This window comes from Ornithorhynchus anatinus, chromosome 20 (assembly GCF_004115215.2).
Source record: "Ornithorhynchus anatinus isolate Pmale09 chromosome 20, mOrnAna1.pri.v4, whole genome shotgun sequence".
NCBI lineage: Eukaryota > Metazoa > Chordata > Mammalia > Monotremata > Ornithorhynchidae > Ornithorhynchus > Ornithorhynchus anatinus.
Genome location: NC_041747.1, coordinates 736,950 through 764,913, shown reverse-complemented (window position 1 = coordinate 764,913; position 27,964 = coordinate 736,950). Strand labels below are relative to the sequence as shown.

The window sequence follows — 27,964 nt, the reverse complement described above, 5'->3', positions numbered from 1 at the left end:
CATAAGTCAGTACGTATTTATTTACACACCGCTGAGGGTATTGGAATCAATCCATTACACTTTATTGTATCAGTTGCCAAAAGCATATAACATTTATTTTTCTTTTTCGTCTTTTTTAAATAGATACCAAAACAAAATTAACTTCCTCTTGCCAAGCCCCCCTCAAAACTACATTAAAGGAGATTTCTTGTACCAACTCCAAATGCGTGGCCTTTTCCATGAACTTTTCTACCCTTCTGGATGGAGTGCTGGTTCGATGCTACTTTAATGATCCTTTTTGCATTTTTTTTTTTTGAAATTGCCCCCTTCAGAGCAGGACGTTGAACTTGGTGACACTCTAGAAGCTTGGTTCTCCTGTAGGGCCCGATACGGTTCTTTTTCCACCCAAAAGTTTTGTGGGAAACGGAAATGGGATCGCACATACGTAGCAGAAGCAGTCACTCTGAGCTCCGCTGCTAAAATGCAGCTCTCCACAGCCTGTTCAGACGAACCTGGGCCAGTCAACGAGAGGACGACTCTACTTTTCCTGTTATGACATTTCTTTCTGTTCTTTTGGCTCCCGCTCCCACCCCCCTGGGCCCCAGTGGCTACCTGATCCCACCGGGTTAGCTTCCATTTCCTCGCGATGCGTATCGGCACGCTGCCGCCGTGACCAATCGAAGCTTTCCCGAATGCCGGAGAGGCCGCCCGTGCCCAGGCTGGCAGCTGACGGTCTCTGGGTGCGACGGCTGCCCCGGGACTTTCACCGGTGGGGAGCAGGAGCGGCCCCAGACCCAGCCAGACCACCCACTCGGCAGGAAGCCAACGGGAATCCCACCCCCGCAGGCAGAAAGCCAGTGGGGCATCCCAACCCAACGGCTGCCTCCCCACACGCCCGCATTTCCGAGTCCCTGGCCGGAAGGGTGAGGAGCAGGCCCAAGGGTGCCCTTTTCCACGTCGTTCAGTATTGCTGTAAGAATTTGGCTCTACTGCTCTTCACGCAGAGTCAGAATGGTTCTCTCTTGCCTGGGGCAAGGCCCAGAATTATTGCTTGAAAGAAAGACGTGTTCCTATGCTTTATACCATAAATCAAATGTGATAAAAACCTTGTAAAAGAGACCCTTCCTCATCAGAAAGCCAGAGTGCTGTGGAGTCCATTTTGAGAAACAAAACCCAATCGGCTATAATATACTCCCCCGGGGCCACCCCCTCAACCCCCCGTTGTCAGTAAGGATAAAGATGTATTCGTTTCATTTTGCACACTTTTACTCTAAGAAGGGAGCTTCCATCAGGCGTTCTGACAGTTCACACGGAAAACAATTTTCCATCAGAGATGTTACAGAAGCCCCCGCAGAACTGGTATCGTTTCCTAGTTACCAGCCAGGTACAAAAATAAAAAGTTTAGAAGAGGGACACGTTAACCTGATCCTTGTCCCTCGAAGACAAATTCAGGGCTAGGGAAGCTGTTTTCGCGTTGGTTTTTTCTATTGCTTTCTCACCGTCTCCGGTGAGTACAATGGTAGATTTTTAGCCCTACGGGCTGGAGCCCTGCTAGGATAAGACAGAGTTTTCGTTTAGCTTTGGTATCCTCTGCCATAAGCTTGAACGAGGACACTCTCTACCAACCCTTCTATTTTCCACGACTGCGCAGTCACAACGAGGGGATAGGACACCCCTTGAGAGAGGAAACATTACAGACACAGAACAGAAGTTCAAGACCCAGTTTGATCTTTAATCCTCTGCGGGGGGGGTGGGAGGGAGGGAGGGAGGGGGATCAGCTAGGAAACAAGCAGTCAGAAGAGTGAATACTCAGTGTCAGGAGTAATGTGCGGACTTTTACAATTATGTGGGCACAAGAGAGATTGTCGCCGGGAGGACACCGGGGTCCCGAGAACGCCTGGCCTCCATCCACGCCCCGGCCGGTTCCCTGGCATGAGTTCACCCCACTGTCGGAGAAGACAGCCACGGAACGTCGACAGAGCCTGGCGCTTCCAAAATGCCTATCTGGCCTGTACAGGTTTCATTAAAAATAAACTCTATATAATAAATAAATATATAAAATAAATAAAATGTTGCCTTTGGAATTTCTATAAATAAATTTAACTTTTTATTTCTACTAAGAGGTCTTTGCTCTAGGCCCACCGGGGTGACACCGGCGAGCGTTAACTGAAAAGTCTTTTGTTTAACGAGACTGCACTCTCCACGCTTTTGTAAATGCCACCAGCCAAAAATCCTGATGAGTCCAAGTATGGCAGCTATGCTGATATATGATGAAGTACAACTGATCAAAAATTGAAAAGCGGGCCTATTTCCCAGCATGCATCAGGCCTTTCTCCTCTTCGCTTCTGTTTCTCCAAATCTCCCTCTCGCACACGTTCACTCACGCCGTCATTCTCTCTCTCTCTCTCTCTCCCTCCCCATCTCCCTCTCTCTTTCCTCTCCTCCCACCCTCTCCTCTCTTTCACAATAATCAAGCAAGTGGGCGCAGGTTCTCCTCCTCCAGGAGGACCAACCTCTAAGTGCAGAACAAAAATCAGCATGTTCCATCCAAGCCTCCATCATACATTATGCATGCGACAAAGTTTGGCAACAGTGGAGCTGATGTGATGACACAGCTAATCGATAAGAACCCACCGCATGAAACCTTTATAGTGGTTACTTTTTAAAGGCTCAAGTGAAGGAATTGTCTTTGTCAACTTTGGCTTAAAATATCCTTATATAGTTCAGGTACTTTCTCCGGGTCCACTGGCCGGGGTAAAAAATGTGTAAATTTTTGATGCCGCTTAGTCCTGGTCCCTTCTCTTGGAGTCCCGTCTTTATTTAATGCAACATAGTATCGCCTCCCGGTGTCCACGTGTTTATAGAGATTCGATGAGTAAGTGTTATACCAGTTTTCTTCAAACTGCTCTCTGAATACACATTCCTGGGTTAACTTTTCCTGCGAAGACAAAAAAGAAAAGAACTGTCACTAAAAAAGAGCCACTTTCTTCTCTGAAGACAGAAAGTACCAACGGAGCCGGGGCGACAGGTCTATCAATAACAGGTCTCTCAATACAATATTAATAACTATCAGTAATTACCAATCTGTAAATATTATAAATTATTCGTTTATATTAACGCCTCTTTCCCCCTCCAGACTGTTAACTTGTTGCGGGCAGAGGTGCGGTGCTCTGCACACAGAAAATGCTCGACGTATACCCTGGACGACGATGATGATGACCATCAAGTGTCACCAGAGAGGAGGTGAGGGGTGTGACCGAGGGTGAGGGCTTTCACATCTTTAAGGAGCGATCATGGAATCTACTGAGTGCCCAACTGGGTGCAGGGCACTGTACTGAGCACTTGGGAAAATACGCCGTGACTTTGCAGCCACTGTCAGCAACGGAGAACTGAACCGATGGACCACTACTCTTCTTCTGCCCACCTACTTGCTCGCCGCCACTGCGGGAACGTGGAGGGCAGAGACGACAGGTTGAGAAGGGTGCCAGAACAGTATGGCGCAGTGTGAGTGTCCCCTTTTCCCTCTGCTCCCTCTGCTCCCCCTCCGCCCTCTGCTCCTTCCCCCTTGCCCCCTTCACCTCCCCTCAGCTAAGCCCCCTTTCCCTCTGCTCGTCCCCCTCTTCCTTCCCCTCCCCTCAGCACTGCGTTCATTTGTATATATTTTTATTACCCTATTTATTTTGTTAATGAGGTGTCCATCCCCTTGATTCTATTTATCGTGATTATGTTGGCTTGTTTTTGTCCGTCTGTCTCCCCCGATTAGACTGTAAGCCCGTCATTGGGCGGGGATTGTCTCTATCTGTTGCCGAATTGTACATTCCAAGCGCTTAGTATAGTGCTCTGCCCAGAGTAAGCGCTCAATAAATACTATTGAATGAATGGATAGAGCACAGGCCTGGGAGTCAGAAGGACCTGAGTTCTAATCCCAGCTTTGCCGCTTACCTGCTGTGTGACCATGAGCAAGTCACTTAAATTCTCTCTGCTTCAGTTACCTCATCTGTAAAATGGGGATTATGACTGTGAGCCCCATGTGGGACACAGTCTGTGTCCAAGCTGATTAACTTGTATCTACCCCAAGGCTTAGTATAGTGCCTGGTACATAGTAAGTGCTAACCAAATAGCATTAAAAAAAAACCCCACACCACACAATAAGTCCCTTGGACTGTTCTCCCATTCTATGCACTAGAAGCAATGTGGCCTAATGGATAGAGCACAGACCTGGGAGTCAGAAGGACCTAAATTCTAATCCTGGCACAGTGCCTGGCACATAGTAAGCGCATAACAAATACCATTAAAAAAAAAATCAATTCCTCTGTTTGGGTTCTCGGTCCTGAAGTCTCGGGACCGAGGGGGTCCAACGTACTAGATGGGAGCCTCAAAGATGGGTGTGACCCAGTGTGGCCTTGTGCAGGGTCCGAAAAACAATCCGCCCGTTCTGTGCAGGTTTGAAGTCAACTAGAAAAATCTTCAACTCCTCTCTTATCTTTGCCAACCACGACATGCAAGAAAGATGGGGAACTATTTTTGGAAAACCAAGGATAGTCTTCCAAAATCATCTCTGTGACAGCAGGGACCTGTGTCTTCTAAATCTAATATACGTCCCAAGCGCTCAGTACAGTGCTCTATACATAGTAGGCGCTCAGTAAATGCTTCTGGTGATGCTGATAAAACCAATGATTCCTTTAAGCTTCCAAATCAGTTCAACTCCCATCAGTTACTCGAATGAGATAAGCAGGTCAGAACATTTTGAAAGCCAATGGGTAGTGATTCGCAAATCATTCTCATTTCTACCCCCGCATCCAGAATAGTGACTATACAGGGAAAGAATCTAAATTCATCTGCTATCACGAAATCCTGAATTCTTGTATTCCATCTTTGTATGCAAATATTGGATATGAAAAGCTGTTGCTTTTCTCTATCCGCAGTTGGAGTTTAAGCTCCTTGTGGTCAGGGAACATATTTTTGAGCTTGATATTAAGGACTTGAGAGGTGCTTAATGCCATGACTGTTGGTTAATTTAGTGGGAAAAAAAATCAAAACAGACTTATAAAGGTTTTTCAGTAAACTGTGACATAGGAGGGTAAAAATCCTAATGGGGTGTCAGACATTGACAATCTTCTTTAGCGGGCAATCCAATTTATTCACTTAGTTATGGGTTTACTGCTGAGTACAAAGTTCAGTTGTCTCTTAGGGAAGCAGCGTGGCTCAAGAAAGGGCCCGGGCTTGGGAGTCAGAGGTCATGGGTTTGAATCCCGGCTCTGCCACTTGTCAGCTGTGTGACTGTGGGCAAGTCACTTCTCTGTGCCTCAGTTCCCTCATCTGTAAAATGGGGATGAAGACTGTGAGCCTCACGTGGGACAACCTGATTACCCTGTTATCTACCCCAGCGCTTAGAACAGTGCTCTGCACATAGTAAGCGCTATACAAATACCAACATTAATTATTATTATCTTACCCTGAACTCAGGGATGCAGTTCTAGTGACCTAGTGGATAAAGCACGGGCCGGCGGTCAGGACCTGGGTTCTAAACCTGGCTCCGCCACTTGTCTGTTGTGTGACCTTGGGCAAGTCACAAGTTCTCTGTGCTTCAGTTACCTCATCTGTAATATGGGGATTAAAGCTGGGAGCCCCATGTGGGACACGGATTAGTTTGTATCTACCTCAGTGCTTAGTACAGTGCCTGGCACAAAGTAAGTGCTTAAATATCAAAAAACAAACAAAAATCACCAAAAGTCCCACCCTACATTGAGTCCCCTGGACTGTTCTCCCACTGTATACTCTAGAAATGCCGTGGCCTTGTGGAAGGCCCTGGGTTCTAACCCGGTCTGCCACTTATCTGCTTGCGACCATGGACGAGTCACTTAACTTCTCTGTGGCTCAGTTACCTTATCTGAAAAACGGAGATTAAAACTGTGAGCCTCATCTGGGACGCGGACGGTGTCCAAACCTGATTAGCTTGTATCTACCCTAGCACTTAGTACAGTGCCTGGCACATAAAAAGCACTTAAATATCATTAAAAAAAACCACCTGATCAATCAGTACTGTAAGTAGCCAAGGGAGGGGACCGACGCTTCTTTCCAGAGGCTCCATTGGCCCTGTGTTCTCTGCAGTGCTACGGTGAGCAAAAGAATTAGCTTGAACCTTGCAGGGGGCCCAGCACTCCTTAAGCAACCCCTTAGGCAACGGCCAAGGAGTGCAAGTCAGTGAGTAGGCTGTTAACCAAGCTCCGTCTCTTTGGCCAGGAGTGGACGTTGGCTGGGAATGGGGGCAGATGTCAGCTAGAGGAAATGGGCAAGGCAGGAAAGGGAGATGATAACAGCCAAAGACAAAAGTCGGGGACACTCAGGTGTGCACAGAGAAGGCCGAGCCACTAACCGGCTACTCCGATCAGCGCGGATCGACGTGCTGGGCCATTCGGAGACCTAGTCCCTGACCCCCAGAGGGCTGACCGCCTAAGAATATCCGTTGGGATGCGGATGGGGATGGAGAAGACACATAAGGAGACACGATATAAAACAAAGATGATGATAAAATCCACAAGAGCAGTGGGGCACTGAGGCTAGGGGAGCAGAGTATCAATCAGTCAATCCTATCTATTGGGTGCTTACTATGTGCAGAGCACTGTACTAAGCGCTTGAGAAAGTACAAGAGTGGGTAGACACATGTCCTGCCCACATCGAGCTCACAGTCTACACACACACACACACACACACACACACACACATCCCCTTACCCTCCACTCCCCCTCTGGCCCCGCCCCCGCAGTGTACTTCTGGGTTTAATGATCTGCAGTTCCTGGCACTGTTTTTGCTTTTCTCTCCTTGTCTCTCTGTCTTTACAAAGCTTCTGCTCCAACAGGGAAGTTCCTTTCCCAATTAAGGGACCGATCTGTCTACAGTTACTAACAACTCCCAGTTTTCAGCTGGGAGGCAGGGTGGTCTCAGCCTGTTCCACTGAATCCGTAACTGTGATTTTATAAAGCAAAAACAATAGCCTGGAGTGAAAGAAGAGCAAAAGCGGGACTGCCGTACTCAGACACGCCCACGGAGGGGGAAACGGCTCAGATTTACAGACTGGAACACAGCTGGTTTTCCAAAGGAGGCCATTTTTTGAGTATTCCACTATAGAGGGATCGATACTCATTTTACTGGGTTTCCATGTTTCACCTTCCTTTTTGGATGACCTAATGCTGGCCGTTTAGAGAATACTTAACTTTGAACTATTTGATGATATCACCATGCCTCGATGGAGAATGTGGATTCAATTCGGGAGCTTTGGAAGAAAACCTAGGGAAAGTTAGCTATTTTGGAAACTACTACCCATTTTAGCCCAGTCTAACACATATTTATCCCATTTTATCTCTGCCCTTCAAGCAGTTGTTAGAATTAGAAAAACTAACATACCAAAACACGCAACAGATGCATTAAAAATAACAAGCATGAGCTAAATAGATTACAATAGACATGAGACTATAAGATTATGGCATCCCAGATAATTTTATCTGGAAAAGACATTTTTCTGTGAAGAAACTAACTTAAAATGCAAGGAAATTCAGAAATATGAAGTTCACATAGGTACCGTTCTGAGTTTGATATTGGGGTCGATTTGCATTCCTGGTTTTTAAAAATTGGTGCTCATAATGGGGCTCATAATTTTCCCTTGTGCCTACCCCAGCGCTTAGAACAGTGCTCGGCACATAGTAAGCGCTTAACAAATACCGGCATTATTATTATTATAATGCCTTGGAATTTGTCAAGCCCTCTCATTTCTCCAACATGCTTTCACCCATTTTTTCCTCACATCATGAGCGGGAGGTTAAACAGCTCTGAAATATGGCATCTGCCTTGTAGTTCTAGGCTCCTCTGCAGAACAGATACAACAGAGAGTCTCCTGGTCTGTGTGCGGTTCGACCTCGGTCTTCCCTCACGTCCCCAGGGACCCAGGATTACAATCCTGGCCCCGCGAGGGGTTGGTTTCACCCTTTACCGCCTAAGCACCCCTGCCTAGAGGGGAACCTCACTGAGGACAGAGTGGACTCATAGGGATGAGAGGATGAGGAGAGTGAGTCAATCATTTCTATTGAGCGCTTACTATGTGCAGAGCACTGTACTAAGCGCTTGGGAGAGTACATTACAACAGAATTAGCAGACACGCTCCCTGTTCATAACAAGCTTACAGTCTAGAGGAGGAGACAGGCATTGATATGAATAAAGAGATGATGGCACCTCCCAGATGGCGAAGGTGAGAGTTTCCCACTGAGAGCATCAGACGAGCTTGGGTCCAGTCACCGAGAACTCGGGTGAAGGAACTAATTACGTGATGGGGCGGAGGGGGAAGAGAGGCAGGGGGAGGGGGAGGAGCAGACTGGAAGGATACCAGAGACCAGGCAAAGCTTAGGGTGAGATGATGTTCCTAGCCTGGTTAAACCCTGTCTCAAAGCCAGCTAGTTAGTGCTGTGCACAGGACAGAATGGCATTCCACAGAACTCTGTCCTTTCTCTTTCATTCGGGTGACAGTCCCAGAGGCTAGCTCTCAATTTTGGGAAGCTAAAGGACAGACTTTCAGAGGAGATTTCTGAGGGTCCCCTCCCCACCCCCTGCTAGGCTGAGAACATTGGCACATCCAAATCAATGGAATCGTCCAGTAAACTTGGGGTTCCAGCAGGCATGGCTGCCAAAGTTGCATTGTGAGTGTGGGGGCAGAGTATACATAAGATGGAGGTGAGGACTGGGGGGAAATAGGCTTCAAAGGGCCAACAGGCTTTCTAGCTGCCATCTTGGGTCTTTGCAGGCCTGACTGGAACCGCCCAGGCCTAGTCTGAGAGCTGGGGCGAGTGAGCTTCCTGGGAGTCCGGCTTACACCACTGAGGGGACCGCTGCCCCGGGGCACCCGTTGCTAGCAAGCACTTGAAGAACAATGAAGCCTCCCATTCCCACAAATACACTGGTCATTTAAATATCCAGCCAAAGAATTGTGAGCCACTCGCATTCAGCCTGGTCAAGAACTGCTCATTTTTAAAGAAAGGAATTGGTGAAAATTGAAACACTGGCTTAAGTGTAATGGGAACCAGGACAAACAAACCGTAAAAAAAGGACCTTAGTGAAAGGAAACCTGATTTGGCAATGGAGGAAAAACAGGAAACTGCCCTTAAAATGATTCTGAAGGAAAGAATAGAGGAGACTGCAGTGGAATGGGAAGGAGAGAGAGGAAGGCACCAAAGCAAATTGTGCTGCATCAGATGATACTGCAGAGAAGTTATGCAGGTAGCAGAGATGCAGCCCAAATTAACACTTGCCAAATTGTGGAGCAGGGGTGGGGGAAAAGAGGGAGCGAGGGAGAGAGCGAGGCGAGGGCGGGGACTACTTGCTCCAAGGGGCAATACAAATCCCACCTCCCCTCCTCCCAGATTGGTAGATGGGAAGCAGTGATCTGTTTTTTCAATCATGTCTTCAGGAAGAAAGGAACAGAAAGAACGCACGGGGAAAAATTCATTCATTTGAAAAGGGTTCACATCCTATTCAGGGCCTAGAGATTACTAATAGATTTCTAGAAGGGAAAGCTGGAGTTGGTAGCTGGTCTCTCCGGGATGATAATGATGGTATTTATTAAGCACTTATTTTGTGCCAAGCCCTGTGCTAAGTACTGCAGTCGACACAAAATAATCATATTGTACCCAGTCCATCCGCACATGGGGCTCATAGTCAAATGATATTTTATCTCCATTCTACAGGTGAGGAAACAGACACAGAGAGGTTAAGTGACTTGCCCACGTCACACAGCAGGCCAAGACCGAGCTAGGACTAGAACTTGGGTCTCCTGACTCCCAGTTCTGTGCTCACTGGATCACTCTGTGTCCTTGAGCGGGGCCCACTGGTTGCAAAGAATTGTTCTAATTGCTTGGGAAAGTAGAACACGAAGAAGAGGCGCAGCCACAGCTTGGGAAAGTAGAACGCAAAGAAGAGACGCAGCCACAGCCCTCAAGCAGCTTCCGCTTTAATGAGAACATAAAATATTTGGAACTAGAGTGAAACAGGACAAGGTGTCACTCCTGGAAACCATTGCTGAGTTGCCCCTAATGAAACAAGGACAAGGAGAGAGACCACATGGATACTGGCATGTAAATAGAACCCAGCCACTACTCTCTGGGAAACCAGAACCAAGAAAGAAAGCAACAGGCGAGAAAGCTCCTCTGATCAAAATCCGGACATAAGGGCAAAGCCACAGAAGCTGCGAAGGAAACCGAATCTGATTTTCCATTTAAATTTCAAGCTCACTAGGGGAATTTTAACTGAAAAATCCATTCCCGCTGCCTGACAAGGCCTGGAAGTTGCTAAGCATGTGCAAGGGGCAGGGCGACTCGCCTCGGTTCCCCCAAGGACTGTGTTTCCACCACCTTCAGTGCTCTTGCATGTCGTCTGAGGGTAAGCTCAGCAGTGCTCCAAACGGGAGAGGGAATAATTAGATTTCACAAGAAGAAGAACTGAGAGAGAATCAGGAACCCCCCCCCCCCGGACACATACACCCCCAGCTGGGTCCAGCGAGAGTCCAGGAGAAATGAATTCTGGGTCCAGCTGTTTGCCAGCTAGGAAAGCAGCGCCGCAGAGATGCCACAGCCCTAAGCTGTCAGCAAATCGCACGAATTTCAAATGCAGCATGGTGGTCGCGTTCAGAGCTGCAGTCACCCCTTCCCAACCCCCACTGAGGCAGCTGCCCCTCTAGCATGCTCTGGACAAGCCCCTCCCGCCCCCCCAGCCATCGCTGCATCCCAGGGAAACAACAGGCAGTGTGTGTGTGTGTGTGTGTGTGTGTGTGTGTGTGTGTGCGCGCGCGCGTACGTATGAACCAGGGAGTGAGGTCCAGGAGCCCCAACTACAATTAAGAGAGAGCACTAGCCTGTGGAGAAGAGTGAACTAACCACAGGAGGTTGGAGAGCAGGCACGTATCTCTCTCCAATCCACTCTCAATCTCAGGCAAACTTCCGACTCCCTCTAGGAGCAAAGCCTGGAGAAGGTCCCTCCTTACCCGCTTTCAGGGAACTCAAGGTCAAAGACGGAAACTCAGGAGGATGGAGGAACAACTGACAATGGAATCTCCCATCGAGAGCGGAGAGCGGATGAGCCTCGATGCTGAGAGCTCGTGGCCGAGTGCCTGCCCAGAGGGACCGCTGCTAGTGCCAGAGGCTGGCCCAAACCAACTCGCACCCTCTCTCCTCTCTATCGTCATGTTCCCTCTGCAGGCTGAGTGCAAATGAGCGAGTCGGTGGGCAGGGCACAGCACAGGCGAAGGGTACGTGAAGATGTTTTATGTGCAGGACCCACGGATGGTCAAAACAACCGCCAAAGGGTGCCAAGATCCAGGAGACGTTGCCTCACGCTAGTCACCACAATCTTTGCCACCCGCTTTAGCCAGCTTTCTTCCGGTTTCCTGCTGGACCTGTCCACCTCACGGAATGTCATCATGCTTCTCTGGTCAGAAACCTCCGCCCTTGAGGTCCCAATCCCAGCAGGCAGAGCTAGGCCTGGGGCCGGGTTTCCGGACTCTCAGAGCAGCCCTCTTTGTCCCGCACCCATAGCAGGGCTGCAAGCACCAATTGAGAACACAGGCCAGGCCATTCAGAACTAGGACGCTGACCCTTCTGGACAACATTCGGTCTCCTACAGTGGCACCAAAGGGTGCTGGAAAATTGGCAAGACACCCATCCCCAGAGAAGAGGTTCTTCTGGCCCCTCGACTTCCCCTCTACTAATCTGTCCCGGGCCTCCCTTCTCTCCCTGTCCCGAGTCACACCGACTGTGGCACCGTGGGGACGGTCATGAGAAGCCTGAGGTCGATTCCTGGGAGGGCCACTCTCCATCTTCCTACAGCCCTTTATCACAATGTCCTTCTTGGGAAAGGTCTCTGAATGGTCAGTTCTTCTAGAATGTGGCCTAATGGATAGAGTATGGGTCTGGGAGTCAGAAGGACCTGGGTTCTAATTCCGGCTCTGCCACTTTGCTGTGGGACTTTGGGCAAATCACTTCACCTCTCTGTGCCTCAGTTACCTCATCTGTAAAATGGGGATTAAGACTGTGAGTCCCATGTGGGACGTGGACTGTGTCCAACCTGATTAGTTTGTAAATACCCCAGCCCTTAGTACAGTGCCTAGCACATAGTAAGTGCTAAACAAATACCATTTTAAAAAACCACATCAGGGCTGCATTCTTGAAGAGCATCACGTTACAAAAAAATCCAATTCCAGTAACGGCTGACTCAGAGAGAATGGGTTCAGAGGTGGACGGTTCCGATATCCCACCATGACTGACCTCCTTTGATATAAATCCCTATATTAATGCTTGTGTCCACCACTACAGAACGCCTTCTTTATGCCCCTGGCACTCATTGCTATTTCACTGCATTAGGCTGCCGAATGACACAGAAACCCAAAGTCCTGTTTGATACTGTGCAGTCAGGACGAGGCGGAGTCCGGGAAGTGAAGCAGCATCGCTCCACGACCGTCACCCGCATGACCGTGTCCTCCTGCACTGAATCTCCTCACCCCAAAGTATAGATCGTGTTCGACCTGTCCCTGACCCACAGTCTAAGAAGGAGGGAGAAGAGATACTGAATCTCCATTTTAGAGAGGAGGAAACTGAGGAACAGAGACCTTGCCCAAGGTCACACAGCAGACATGTGGCAGAGTCAGGTTTAGAACCCAGGTCCCCAAACTCCCAGGCCCAGGCTCTTTCCACTAAGCCAAGCTGCCTCTCTTTCTAAAGCCCTTATTCCTAAAAAAAAGTCCCCGCTCTCCACCTTGCCATCTAAGTTACTCCCCTCATTTACTGTGGAGTCCAGCACCCCACCAGCACCGCGATAACAGGCAAAAGCACCAGGACACGATGCTTCTACAACTGACAACCTTTTAAATGACTCCATGGATAGGCACAAGACAGCTCTGTGCCAAAGAAGCTCGTCAGGAAGGACAGCAGTCCTGCTCTCGCTCCCTTCGGCCAGGAGCAGAAGCCACGCTGTGGGGACGGGGGCACGTGGGCATAATGGAACAAATACTTCTGCCAGTGCTTGTGACATGATGGAGGGAAAGAGTTCGACTCCTAGTGATGCCCCCCTAATCTCTCTGAGACTGTCCCAGGGTTCCACCCAGCGTGCAGTTTTGTATCGGTGCCCATTTATGAAAATCCTGTTTTACCATGGATTCGGACCCCTGATATGTGGGACAAAAAGCATTTGGTTGGTTAAGGCTTGTGTCCAACCTAATTCACTTATATCTATCCCAGATCTTGGAACAGCGTCTGACACATAGAAAGCACTTAACAAGTACCATTAAGAAACAAAACAAAAAAGGACAAATACATATTTCCAGACAAATTTGAAGGTTCGAGTCTTTCAGCTCCCGGGAGTCCCTCTCGCTCCGCTATGCACCGAAGCGTCACGGCCACTTTTAAATGCACGGCCCGGTCTGCCATCGCTTTTGCCTAAGAGTTTTGGAAGAGAGTTTCAAAGCCTTCCTAAATATCTTTCCCTTGGCACATTGGATGGTGGACCTCAGACATGTGAAGGAAACTCACTTTAATCGAGAAGGCGGGTTGGCCCAGAAACTATTAATTATTTGCAAATAAAAAGTTTTATTTGTCCAGCCCAGGCCCGAAGGGAAACCCACCTCAAAGAGGCAATGCCAGGGCATGGCAGGGACAGAGTTCTCACATCACATAACGCAAGGCTTGGCACAGGGACTCTCGGGGGGAACACATACCGCAGAGGACTAGCTGCAGAGGTTCTCTAAGGGGTCCAGTGGATCCCCGACTGGATAAAGGCAAGTGGATGGAAGAGTCTTGTCCCAAGCAGCTGCTTGGGGGTGATAGCCAGGAACCTCAGCCCTTCCTCCCTGCTCCCCAGCCTACACCCACCAAGGGGCTTTCCGGACCGGAGGGGGCTGTCTGGGCCCCTCTCTGGAGAAAGAGGCCCTGCTTTCCGGCAGTCACGGCAACTCTCTTTGGGGGAAAAAGAGACTTCACCTAGATTGCAGGAGAGGGAGAGTCCAAGAGGTGTCCTACGGGCCCAGGGGGCGTCCCGGGGGTCTCAGGGTACTCACCGATCCGTACAGCTCCCCTCTCTCATTCATGCCGAGGTAGAGTCCGCTGTCCACACCACGTATGCTGACCAGGCCTACCGCTATACTGATAAATTCCAGAATACCTACAAAATGCAGCACAAAGAACAGAACAATGTAGACTTGGCTCGCAAAGAGAGGTGAACATTTGGGGTCAGTTCGGGCTAGCACCGGCAATGCCTTCAAAGGGCTTTGCCACTTTAAAAGGCATCTTCCAAAGGACCATAAAGTACACAGATGAAGAAGCCAATCAATCGATCGATCGGCCCCAGAGCCCCGCACGGCAGCTGGCTCTGGGGAGTCCCGACCGGGAGATGGCTCTGAACACTCCCCAGAGCTCTTTGAAAAAACAAAACTTCGCTGCTTGACAGTGTTACACAACACTTAACACTATTCTCATTTGCACCACAGACCATAAATTCCAAGAATAAAAATGCTAACTATGCAGGTAGAGGCTTCTTTATGAATGTTAATTGTACTGGGAAATGTGTCATGTCAAATAAACTCATAAAAGCATGCACTAATCAGTCAAGCAAAAGTAAACTAACAGGCTTGCCTGTCTGCCAGAGAAAACATCTACCTCCAAGCAACAAGTGTGTGTATACAGCTCCACCCCCGTGGAGCAACTTCATGTCTGTGGCAGAGATTCTACCCCTTCTGTAAAATTTCTAATGAAATCGGCTTTAATGGCCAGTTGTAATGGTGGAGGCATTTGCTTCCATCCACACCCAGTTTATCGAAAAAAAGGCACAAACATAATAGCAAACTTGAATTTTTAATAAACTTTTTAAAGCTGTATCTATGGGCTTAGATTGTGAGACCCCCTCCCCAGGGACCTTGTCTAATTTCCAGTGCTTAGTACAGTGCTCTGTACGCAGTAAGTGCTTAATAAACACTAATAATACTACTATTACTATTATCCTAAAGGAAGGTCCAAGTTTCAGTAGAACAAATTCTCAAATTAATATCTGCTGAAAGCCATTTTCTTTGGCCCTTTGCATTGCCCAGATCTGCCCTTGGACAGTGACGTCCTTTGGGGGACAGAGCACATCTTGCTTCTGCTGTACTTTCTTTCCTGAGCCCTTAGCACAGGGCTTTGCACACAGTGGACCCTTTCACTACTACTATTACTACTATAGATTGTGAGCCAGAGGTTGCGTGGACGGGGTTTACTGGAGAACAGTAACACTTCAGAGGGGGAACTCTTCCTCAAGTCCAGCTTCTGGGATTCAGGATGCTCAGCGGAAAGGCCTGGGGATAGCTCCCACCCCTCCCGACCACACCGGGACCACTGGAGTCATCCCAACCTGAGCAACAGAAGATCCCAATCCCCGTACCAGCCCACAGTGGGGCTCGGGCCTCTTTCATTGATTTATTGAGCGCTTACTATGTGCAGAGCACTGTACTAAGCGCTTGGAATGTACAATTCCAACTCTTGGCCATCGGGGGCTGGTTTCACAGTGCCCTCGGCAGTGGGCATCTCACCCCCCGCACAGTAGCCGTAGGGATGGCGCCGGCCCAGCTGGCCCTAGAAGAAACCGTTACTTTGGCCCTCGGCCGCTAAGTGGAAGAGACCCCTCTGCAGCAGGTGGCAGCTTCCGTTCGGGTGAACCAGAAGCGGGCACGGCCTCTCCTGGCTCAGCTAACCCCTGCCCGGAGCCCACAGAGCATGTTGCACCTAGGCCGGAGCACCGGTAGCTCTGGGCCAGAGACGTCGAGAGGGCCGCCGCGGGGGCTGACGGCCGCACTCGCCCCGAACGGCGCAGCAGCACGCCGGCCCTGCAGGCGGGAGGTCCCGAGTGACTAATAAAAAAGCACTCATGGACTTTTCAGCAATTCATTTCACATCTCTCACAAAACAGACAGCTCAGCGATCGATAACAGACATGGACCGCATCAATCTAATAAAGCAAAGGATGAAACCCAAGAGAAAACTTTGTACCCAAGGGGATGAAAAGGTGAAACCTAACTCCTGGAAGGAGATCTGCGCAGGTCCTTAGGAGAAGAGCCCGCCTGGCAACCGTAGACCACCTCCCTCTTCTCCCTGTCCCTCTTCTCTCGGCAGGAGGGGGAAGTGTCCAGGTGTCCAGCTGGCCCCGTCACAGCAGCCTGACGTGAGAGTGGAGGTGAGAGGTAGGGGAGGAGAATCACCTTTGCTCTTCTCACCCAGAGTGCCCCATGGTTAGCTACGTCAGCCCGAATGGCGCTAACCACTGAAGCAGATGCACGATCATCAGATCGGACGCAGTCTCAGTCCCACATGGACTCCCCACCTAAGAAGGAGGGAGACCTGGGATCTTCTCCCTATTGTCCATCGAGGAACCGGAAACCCAGCGAGGTCCAGTGACTTACTCCAGCTCACACAGCAGGGCAGTGGAAGAACTGGGACTAGAACTCAGATATTTGGACAGCTTTGGGAAAAAAAAAAAGAAAAGTGCTCTACCAATTTAGGTTATTGCAGTACATATTTTTTCACACAGTCATTGAGCTCATCCTTACAGGCTCTTCCTACCACGAGGTGGAACCTTGGTCTTATGCCAGCTTCCACCATGTGTAAAAATGTGTGCGCCTGTCTCTCCCGTTAGACTGAGGGGAGAAACCAGGTCTTTTGCTTCTGGGTACTCTCCCAGATGCTTAGTATGGTTCACTGCATGCAGTAGGTGCTCGGATAGAGTCAACTGGACTTAAAAGATAAAAAAGAATGCATCCAAGGAAGAGATATCTCTGCCCAAGGAGTTCCTGTTTCTAAAGCAAGGCTTTGGATTTTGGTGCATTAAAAGCTCTGGTGAATTGTCCCTCTCACATGAATGGTGTGTCTCCACGGGTCCTCCTACCCCGCAGAAAGCGGGGTACCCCTTCTCCTCTTCCCTCCAAGGTTTGCAGCTCGTCAGCCAGCACCCATGAGTGCAGAATGTGAACCCAGAGGGATGGTTGGTTTTCTGGATGAGGCCACCAATCAATCAATTGCACTTATTGAGCACTTACTCTGTGCTGAGCACTATACCAAACGCTTGGGAGAGTACAATACAGAGTTGGTAGACACAACAAGTTTACAGTCTAGAGGCGGGGGAGATTTCATTCTTCCCCCATTAAGGGCTGCCATCGGTTAGGCAATCAACCTAGAGGCGCAGGAGGCGGGGGCCTCCCATCCTTCCCTCCTACCCTCCAACTACCCCACCTGTTCCCCCAACTCAGCAGGTCCCCTCCAAAACTAGCATTCCCCATCCTCAACCTGCCCTGCCTAATCCCTCCCTCTTGCCCCCTCCACCCCCACCCCCGCCCCAATCCCTTTCTGCCCGTCTATGTCCCATCCCAGAGATTAACTGAGAGAGCTTCTAACGACTGGGGTCTCCGGGGTAGGCACAGAAAGCTGCTTGGTGTCACAGCTGGCCCTTCTCACCTGGGGCCAGAGAAAGGGGCAGTTCATCATGCTGCTGAGGGGTCAGCCGGACCCCCTGAAAATGAGGCAGGCTTGTTTGGGGGGGCCCAGCCAATCCGCTGGCCACAGCGGGGCAGCGGTTTGAGGAACTGTGTGGCCCCGGGTCAGTAACCAGCCCCTCTCTCCCTCCACCTCTGGGACACGGGCCAGGTACTCAGAAACGGCACTTAGAGAACTGCCAAAAAAGTGCGGACTTGTTGGCTAAAGTCTGAGTGCCAAATCCACCCTAATCACTGCGCATCCGGCAGTCACGGCCTCTCCCTCATCCGAGTCCGCAAGGAACGAGTCGGGAATAAGAGAGTGAGAGCGTGGGTGTGTGTATGCAGGCAGGCAAGCGAGCGGTATCAGGAAGCATCCAGATATTAGGAATTGGGACAGGGAGAGTCAAGTCAAAGGGTGCCTGCCCCCTCATCTCCTATGCCCCAAGCCCGAAGTCTCAGGGGAAATCAGTCTCCTAGAGTGAGAAATCAGCCCGTTCCTCCCAGACCTACTGCGCCTGTCTGTATCCTGACCCCTGGGGGTCTCTACACACAAGCCATCCTGAGCTTGTGATAAGAGCACACCGAGGAGTCCCCTTCAACCACGTGCACACTCCCATGAGGTGGTGGGGCAGCGGGAAGCATAACCAACCGGGAACGGCCTCTGCCCGCCCATCTCAGGACGAGGCCAGGGTTCCGGTAGCCCTGTGGCCCTCTGGCAGCTGTTGGGGAGCCACACCCCTCCAAACCCCAGAGACAAAAACAAGGACAGCTCTAAGCCCAAGTTTTGAGGTGGAGTCACTGACCGCGTCAGCTTCTAGGGCCGAGATCATTAGACGGTAGTGTCACCCCGAGCTGTCCCCAGCACGGCAGGTACGACCGACTTACTGAACAAACAAATGAATGAATGGACTCCACTGCTCCAGCTCTCTCCCTGACAGCCCCCACCCCCAGGAACCCTGAGGGGATCCCAAGCACATTCCTTGGAAGGTGTCCATGGACATGGTATCCAGATCCATATCACCCCTCCCTGTCAACAGAATCATAGGGCCCGGGGAAGTGGTGGTATCTGAACTGTCCCTGCTTCCGAGCCATAGCACAGTGCCCCTGAGCTGGTGGTAATGATAATAATAATGATAATAATGTTGATATTTGTTAAGCACTTACTATGTGCAGAGGTACCCGGCTCCTCATCACCCCTGCAGTGGATTCTGCAGCACTCAGCAATATCACAGCATAGAGAGCACCCACAGAAGCACTTCACGCCCACACAAGTCTCGTGGCGCATGTGAATGCTCTAGGGGATTCCCACAGCTTTCCTCTAACTCCCATAGGAATGAGGCTTGGGGTCTCAGGGCTCTAGAGCAAGAAGATAGTGAGATGGGAGAGGTTGGAGAGACCCAACGCCCAGAGAGAGTCCTGTCCCAATTCCCTCAGTTCCCCCCAATATGCCCATCTTGGCCAAAGCAACAGGGGACTGGGAAGAATCTTGGCCTAGTGGAAAGAGCACAGGCCTGCAAGTCAGAGGACCTGGGTTCCAATCCCAGCTCTGCCACTTGGCTGCTGTGTGACCTTGGGCAAGTTACTGTGCCTCAGCTTCCTCACCTGTAAAATGGAGATTAAATACCTCTTCTCCCTCCACCTTAGACAGGGAATGTGTCCAATCATTTTATTTTAAATGGTATTTGTTAAACACATACAATGTGCCAAGCACTGTACAAAGCCCTGGGGTAGGTACAGGACAATCAGGTTGGACACAATCCCTATCCCACATATGGCTCGCAGTCTTAATCCCCATTTTACAGAGGAGAGAACTGAGACACAGAGACGTTAAGTGACTTGTCCAAGTTCACCCTGCAGAAAAGTGACGGAGCCGGGGTTTAAACCCAGGTCCTCTGACTCCCAGGCCTCTGCTCTTCGCCCTGGGTCATGCTGCTTCTCTATTTTCTATTTATCCCAGGGCTTAATACAGTGCTTGGCGTATAGTAAGCACTTAATACCACAGTTACTATTACTGAGGGACTTTTATAGGTCTCTGGATGTAAGCCAGAGTATTTTGGGGCTATGTCAAACAACTGTTTTCTTCTTTAAGACTACAAATAACATCTAAGTTATGGGAATAGAACACATTAAAATTCTAGGTGAGGTAGCACCAAGAGTTTAGCGAGTGGGGGTTCACTGAACAGGGCTTTTAAAAAGAACTGAACTGCATGACATTAGCCCCAGGAACTTTGAAGACTCATTAAAAACCAGCAGACGCATAGTGTGAAGTTAAACCACTCGTTCCTTCAACACCCACTGCCCTGACATTCTGTCCCCTCTAAATTAATTTTCATCTATATTTACTCCCTCTCTAGCTTGTCATTTGAAAGATGGTGATTTCTGTCTCACCCATGTGCCAGAAAGAAACCTCCCTTGACACCAAGGGACACCCTATCCCAACTCACTGCTCGGCTGACGATAGAATGAGTGCATGAATTCTGGTTATTCCATCTATTCTATTTCCATGTTTGTCTCCCCTGGTAGTGTGAGTTCTTGTGAGCTGGGGGGCAGGTCATGTGTCTGTAGTACTTTCCCAAGCATTTAGTACAGTTCACTGTGCCCAGTGGCCCTCAGTAAATATCATGACTACAACTGCTTTACTTCCCAAGTTCATTTTGTCCTTAATTCCAATTGGCTCTACTGTGATGTGTTTCAGATTTCGCTCCTTCCTCTCTGTCTTCACTATTGCCACCCTGGTCCAAGCCCCTTATCCCAGCCCAGCTCCATTACTACAGCCACCTCCTCACCGGCCTCCCTGGCCCTGGCCTCTGCCCCCAACAGCCACACGTGGCATCCTTCTACAGCTCCCTTTCTCAAAGTGTCCAGTGTGACCCATTTTTCTCCCTGCATCAAACCAAAGCTCCAGATGATTGGCTTTAAGGCTGTCCACCACTCTCTTTCCTCCCTCTTCATCGGCTCTCTTCACCCATGGCTCTCTCGCTTGCGCTCTTGGGTCCTCCCACGCTCACTTTCTCACTCTCCAATCTCGGGCCTCCCAAACATGGTTTCCCAGGCCCCTGCTCTCCCCTCCACTCAGCTCAGCCAAACCTCAACTTTCTCTTTCACCACTGTCCTAAAAAGCCACCTCCTCCAAAAGGCTTCCTCTGCTTAATCCCCCTCGCTGATGGTCACACCATTTCTCAGTCACCCAGAACTCATGCCCTTACCTATTCATCTATATAGATGCTTTCTTGTGGCGGCAGGGCTGCGGGGGAGGTGATGGTGGGGAGGTTGCCATTTGTGCCTATTCTATTTTCTATAATGGATTTGGCGATTTATGTGGGTTTGCCAATCCTACTAGATTATAACCTCCTGAGTCGGAATTGCGTCACTTAACATTTAACTTTCCCATATTCTCAGTCCAGTGCCATGCACTCAGCAGGTGCACTGTTGATGCTGTGTGGCTCTAAATATATTTTTCCCTTGCTTTCTCTGCTTTCTAGAGTTTTCTGATATAACTATTTTTAAAATCCTGATGTTCTAGCTCTCCATCAACACACAGTCCTCACTCTGCCCATCACATCCTTTACCAACATTTGGGCCTAACTCACTGCTCAGTTGCCACTCTGTCCCTTGCTGACCTTAGGACAGAGCACTGGAATGGGAGTCACCACTGCTCCCATTGCAGTGGTGCGTGACCAAGGGTGGAGGGACTCCAGGTTCTGTGCAACAGCAGGTGAGCTGCAGACACCCATGCAGGTGTGAACGCATCAGCTGCATTCACAACCATGGCCCCTGCCCCCATTACTGAGCGGAAGAGGTGGGAGAGGACACGGAGGTGTAGTGTCCAGTGTCCAAGGCTGCGTGACCTTGGACAACTCGTTTAACCACTCTGGCTTCAATTTCCTTAGTTGCAAAATGGAAATAAAATACCCATTTTCTCTCCCACTTAGATGGTGAGCCCCATGTGGGACGGGGATTATTTCCCATCTGATTATCTTGTAGTCACCTCATTGATTTATTTGAATGCCATCATTATTATTAGAGAATCCACTTCTGGATCCTGTCCACCAAGGTCCTTACCCAGAAATGTGTAGAAAAAAAAAATTCAAGGTCTCAGAGCTGAGCCCAAGGGGGTCCAGAGACAACAATCCTCTGCGACAAGGTTCTCGCCTCAACATAACATGAAAACTCATTCCAGAGGTGTTGAGGTGCCCCCAAACATCAAGGATCCAACCAACAAAGAGTATGTTCTGGGGGCCCACTCTGTGCATAGCCCTGTGCTAAAAGCTTGGGAAAGTATAGGAGCTCTGTTGCATTGTACTCTCCCAAGAGTTCAGTACAGTGCTCTGCACATAGTAAACGCTCAGTAAATATTACCTGAATCAATGAAGATGGGGCTCACATTCTAAATACGGGAGAGAACAGGTAGGGAATCCCTATTTTGAAGATGAAGGAACTGAGGCCCAGAGAATGTCAAGCGACTTGCCCAAGGTCAAAAAGCAGGCAACTGTTTCATCTGAGATTAGAACCCAGGTCCTGTGACTCCAAAGCCTGTGCTCCTTCCCCTAAGTCGTGCTGTTTCCCTAGTGATGGCAGTGGCATTTACTGAATGTTCATGGGATGTCACACATTGCGCTGAGCTCTTGGGAAACTTTGATAGATTCACAAGCTACATCTGCTGCCAAGGGCTCAGGAAGGGCGGGGCACGGGGTACGGCAGAAAATGTTGCAAGTGACCATTTGCCCGCATACCCGTTTCCCAAACACCCACTCTCATTTGATCCTCGCTCAGGGGTCCGCGCTGATCCACAGCACCACCCCTCTTCGAGCACTGGCCCACAGGACTAAGTGTTTGGGGGGGCAAGGGGTAGTGCTGAACTTGTTCTGTGGATTGAGAACCACATGAGGGACTCCAGGTTCTGTGCAACAGCAGGTGAGCTGCAGACACCCATGCAGGTGTGAACGCATCAGCTGCATTCACAACCATGGCCCCTGCCCCCATTACTGAGCGGAAGAGGTGGGAGAGGACACGGAGGTGTAGGAGCTGGGGGGGCCCAAGACCGGCCTGGACCCCGCTGCTCTTTCAGAGGCGTGAGCTGACCAGCCAGACTGACAGCAGGTCCCAGCCCCCGCGGACCAGGGGGGAACTGAGCCACCTCTCCCAGAAAGCGAAGCAGCAGGGACAATCCCTTCAAATGGTTAGCAGGGATTGTCGCCTCCAAGGTCCAGGCAGAGTGTGCAAACTTTAGGACACAGACTGAGCCCATCTTCTCCACTCCTTTCTGCATTGCCCTTGCACTCGGATTTGCTCCCTCTAGTCACCCCTCCAACAACCCCTCAGCACTTGATGTCCATATCTGGAATTTATTTATATTAATGTCCATCTCCCCCTCCAGACTGTAAACTTGTTGCGGGCAGAGAATGTGTCTACCACTTCTACTATAGGGTCATATCGTACTCTCCTAAATGCTGGGGACGGTGCTGTGCACCCAGTAAGCGCTCAAATACGATTGATTGATGAAACCCAAACTCACGCCCAGTGCCAACCCCAGGCGGGGGGCACCTGGAAACCTGGGAACTATCTGTGGGTGTGGAAGATGGATCGAACGAACCTCCAACCTAGAGCGGAAAGCCCCTGGAGCCCCCAGAGTGGAGCGGCTACCTCGGCATGGCCTCAGTCCCGCAGGCACCCCCAGGGCGGGAGAGTGGCGAAAGAGCCAGGGCCACCGAACGATGATTACCGATTGGAGGGAGGAAAGGAAGGCAGCCACGGGGGCAGCGGAGAGGGAAGACGGGCAAGTGGGTTGGCAGGAGGGCTAAAAGATGGGCCGGCAAGCAGGACCGATTCCAGCCCGTTATCAACCGGGGCCAGTTTCCGAAAGTAGGGGAGGCAAGCTGTCACCTCAGGGGGCTTTACGGCAGGAGGGAGTCACGGGGACTCTGTTAAGGATGCGACCGTCATGCCCCCTTCGAAGATGGCAGCAGTGATCCGTGACACCAGTCTTGGAGCCGAGCTGCCCGGGGCACTGGGGAGTGGTGGCGGAGAGGGAGGGTGGCCATTGGGTAATGCTCTTCTGCACAACGTTGATTGTGACATGGTGTTATTTTGTGTGACACGGTGGTACCACGGATGCCGGCGGAGGAGGGGGAAGAGGGGCACGAGGCAACTCCTGCCGTGGCCACGTCTCCCTCTCTTTCTGGGCCTGAGACTCCCCAACCCTGGCTGGGTCTCCCCTACCCCGAGACACTTAGAGGGGCCTGTCTCTGTCCCCCAGGCCAGAGATGGGACGGGCTGCGACCTGCAGGTATGGGGACCCTTTCTTCTCCTTTGCACTAAGCTTCCTCCTCCTCCCTTCCCGCGACCCCCTAGACCCTCCTCTCTACCCTCCAGGCTGCAGGCGCTGAAAGAAAGCGCCTCGAAAAGCAAATTTCGGCCAGGGGCCGAAAGGTCCGGGGCCCGGGGGCCTCGCTCCCGGCCCCTGCGCCGCTGCTCCCCGACTAGACCTCCGAGCTTGACAGCCGGGGCGGCTGCGGCCTCCGGATCCCTGCATTGCCGCGGTCTCCGAGCCGGCCGGCGGGTCCCTGCATCGCTGCGGCTCTCTGCATTGCTGCGGGGTCACCTCCGGGCTCCCCGGCAGCTTCCTGCAGCATCACCTACGGTGCGGGGGGGGGGGGGGGGGGGAGGGAGGGAAGGAAGGGGCGGGTGTTGGCCCCGCAGGTGCCCTCTTTGCAAGCACGCGTTGGGCCGCGGGGGCTCGGAGGGCGGGGAGGCCGGGGGGCCCGGGGATGGGGGGCGATGGGGAGGACGGGCGTGCCAGGAGGGGCCAGGTGTGAGCGCCGGGCTGCAGCAAAGCGCCCCTCGCCCGGCCTCGCCCCCCGGGTCCTAGCGCCCGCACTCCACGGCCGCCAGCCGGGCCCGGCACCGGCCAACCTGCCCCCTCCCAGCGCAGCCGGACCGGTCTGATCAACCCCATTCCCACGGGAGCCCCTTCCTCACCACCGGGAATGACCCCCCCCCCCCATATCTCCCCTTTGCTCTCCTCCCCACGGCACTTGTGTACCTATCTATCATTCTATTTATTTTTCTGAATGCCTGTTTTACTCGTTCTGGTGTGCACATATCTCTATTTATTTAAATCGAGGCTATAGATGCCTCTCTGCTTGTTTGGCTGCCCGTCTTCCCCCAGCCCCCCCCCCCCCCCCCGCTTCTAGATTGTGAGCCCGTGGTGGGCAGGGATCGTCTCTCTTTGCGGCTGAATTGTACTTACAAGCGCTGAGTGCAGGGCTCTGCCCACCGCGAGGGCTCAATTCATTCATATTTGTTGAGCGCCTACTCTGTGCAGAGCACTGTACTGAGCGCTTGCTCAGTAAATGCGATTGAATGAAGGGGGGTGACCTCCTCGGCAGAGGCTGCCTGCGGCTTCCCGGGTTTGTACCCTGCAAGGCGCGGACCCCCTCCCCACTCCGGTCTACACCGCCCACCTTTCCAGCTCTCCCCTCCTCCGGTCTACACCGTCGCCCTCATCCCCGTTACAGAGTTTCTAAGATTCCCAGTAAGTCCTCCCTGGGGGGGTGGTGATGGCCGGGCTCAAACTAAGTGTCCGGGCGGGGCGGGGTGCGGCCCGGGGCTCGCCGGGCTTTATTCCGGTCACTGGCAAAGGAAAGGAAACCCGCAAAGCCCTCGAGGACTGCGGGGAGAGACTGCGAACTCGGACCCCAGAAGCCCCGTTCCCTCCCAGGGGAGGGATGGAGATGCGGGCGGACTTGGAGGGCGGGCACCTTTTCCACCCAGACGACTGGGAAAGAAAAAAGCGAGTTTTAATCCTGGAAAGTGGCTTGGCAACAGTCCCCCTCCCCGCCGCTCTCCCATCTTCCTTTCCCTCTCATATATGTGTGTGTGTTTGTATGTATATGGCTATCTAGTCTCCCTCTCCAGAGTCCCGCTACGAGGTGGATCCCTTGTCAAAAAGGTGAGCTCTCAAATCCAGGGATGCACCAGCCGGCTGCCTCCTCCGACACGCGCATCCATGAACCAGGGAAGGAGGTGGGTGGGGGGAAAACAGCGCAGCCCGCGTAGGCAGATCAAGGGAGGGGGCTGAAGAATATAGTTTGGCGAGGAGGAAAACTGCCGGCTTTCTCGGATGCGGCTGGCAACCCACTTGTAAAAATAGACGGTCCGAGCGTGTGGCCGCCGCGGGCCCGGCGGGAGAGGGAGGGAGGGAGGAAGGGAGGAGCCGCCGTAGCCGGGGGCACTTAGGACCCTGCGGAGCCCGGGCGGCCGAGAACGGCGGCTGCGCGCCCGCCCTAGGCGGCCAAGACACCTGCTAGGGCGAAGGGAGCTGTCCGGCCCGGTCCGGTCCGGTCCGGCCCGGTCCATCTCGGTCCGCAGCGCTCCCCGATGCAGGACGGACACAGCCTTTCGACCCTCCACCCGCAAGGGCGTGCGCCCCTTCCCCCCCCCCCTGCATTTCCAGCATCAATCCCGGGCAAGGTTGCTGGAAAGGAGAATAAAACAGCAGCCCCTTCCCCCTTCTGCCCCACCCCTCCCAGGGAGACCCCGTGCCGACCCAAGCGCAGGCTGGTGCAGCGGGCTGGACGTGGGTGTCTCCTGTGGGTAGGGATACGGGGCCTGCCCGGAAGGTTCGGACCTCGGCCGGTTGGGCCCGGTACCCGCTCCCTCCGGGAGATGTCAGCTCTGATGCCCAGGATGCAGAAGGGTGGGAGGGACAGAGGCGTGTACCGGGGCACCGCGCACCTACTGGGAGATCAGTCCCCCGGGCCGGCATTATCGACAACCCCCAGAGCCCAGCGGTTAGATCTTATTCAACATCTGGCGTTAAAGCATGCGGGAGAGAATCACCACAGGACTTCGCTTTTACGACCTAGTTTAAGTGCTGTCAGGTGGGTTCACTCAGAAGTTAACTCCTTCCAACAGTCTAGTGGCCCAAACGAACGCTGAGGGAAAAAAAAGGGGTGGGGGGGGGGAGGGGAGGCTGATGGTCCCCTCTCCCTCCTCCCTCTTCCTGCCCCAAAGGGCCTCGGTTCCTTTCATTTGTCCTGCTGGATCTTTAAGGCCGCAGCGGCCACCAGGCCCATGTGACACGTGTGTGTGTATTTGTGTATATGTGTCCAGGCACTTAAAGGAGGCTGAAGCCATGAGCCCTACTGTCTGCAGCCTTCGATGCTGACTCACAAATAGCGTCCTCTGGAAATGAAATCTTCGGAATGCTCTTTAAAATTAGCTCCCAGCCTCACACACACACACACGGACACACGGACACAGAGAGAGAGAGAGAGAGAGAGAGAACGCCAGGAAATCCGTATTCCACTTCCTTGCTATGGAAATGGAAGAGTCCGGATCCTAACCGGACTGGTACCTGCGGGAGGAAATCCCTACCTAGCCCGCTTTCCCCCTGCTGAAGTTACCCCCGGCCCCTCCCGTCTCTAACCCGACTCTCGGCATCCCCCCCCGCACACACACACACTAGGAAAAGACAATCCGCTCAGTTTACCACCCCGCCAGTTCACTTGTGTGGGCAACCCCAGAAAACAACAACTGTTTCTTAATTTGGGTTCGGGAAGATAGCCACTCCCTGCAGGAAGCGGGATGTATTTTAAGTTTTTAGCGGTTAATGATTAAAACCTTGTAACTCGTGGAATCGGCCCGCTCACGACAGCGATTTGCTAACCACCACCTTCCCATCCATCCGGCGGACCCGAGGAGAGGGGGCACCCCGGCCCCTGCTTTAACTCCGTGCCCTCTTTTCTCCCACCCTCCCCAACGCTTCGGGCTCGGACCGGGCCCGCAGCCCTGCAGTTCGACCCGGAGGCAGGTCCTTAGCCGGCTGAAAAGCGCAAAAGAAGCCCCAAAGACCCCACCACCCAACCTCCCCTCCCTCCCCACCCGCCCCCCAAAAAGGACCCTGGGGGTGAGGGGGCGGTGATCCCCCCCACCCCCAGCCTCGAGGGGGTGCATGGTCCACCCCCCCCCTTCCCCGCATCTTGGCCCCGGGAGGGTGCATGGTCCACCTACCGAATCGGCTGTGGTCTTGCCGGGTGCCCTGGATTGTGCCATTGGGGAAGATTTCTAAGTGAAAGCCAGTCCTGCAGTAGAGCTGCCTCCGCCTGAGAATCCCCTTTAAGTGATCCAGGTCCGTGACGGCAGGTCCCCGAGGCAGCGCCCCCGCCTCCGACTGGCCCAGGTGGTCTCTCAGCAGCACCGGGCTGTCCGCCGGCAGGACGGGCACGTTCCCGAACGGAGCCGCGTCCTGCACCCCGAAATAGTTTCCAACTTCGCCGAGGGGAGCCATCGGGAGGCCCTGCTCGCCGAGACCGGGGACGAACAATGGTGAAGGGGGTGGGGGGTTGGGGGTGGGGGGGGGGTCGGTCGGTGTCACCGCAGGGGCGCTCCCTCGGCGGGCTCGGCCCAACTTGGCTCCCTCCCCGCCAGAAAAAAAAAAAAAAAAGGCTCCTTCTTTCA

At 52.1% G+C, this 27,964-nt stretch overlaps 1 protein-coding gene across 1 annotated transcript; it reads right to left on the bottom strand.

The window, feature by feature from the left end:
• Positions 1-27,849, bottom strand: FGF9 (fibroblast growth factor 9). The gene is made up of 3 exons (XM_001516494.3): positions 27,518-27,849; positions 14,066-14,169; positions 1-2,917 (listed from the first exon to the last, which is right to left on the bottom strand). The coding sequence occupies exons 1-3, from the start codon at positions 27,792-27,794 to the stop codon at positions 2,672-2,674; spliced, it is 627 nt and encodes a 208-aa protein (XP_001516544.2). The 5' UTR covers positions 27,795-27,849; the 3' UTR covers positions 1-2,671.
• Positions 27,850-27,964: the final 115 nt, after the last annotated feature.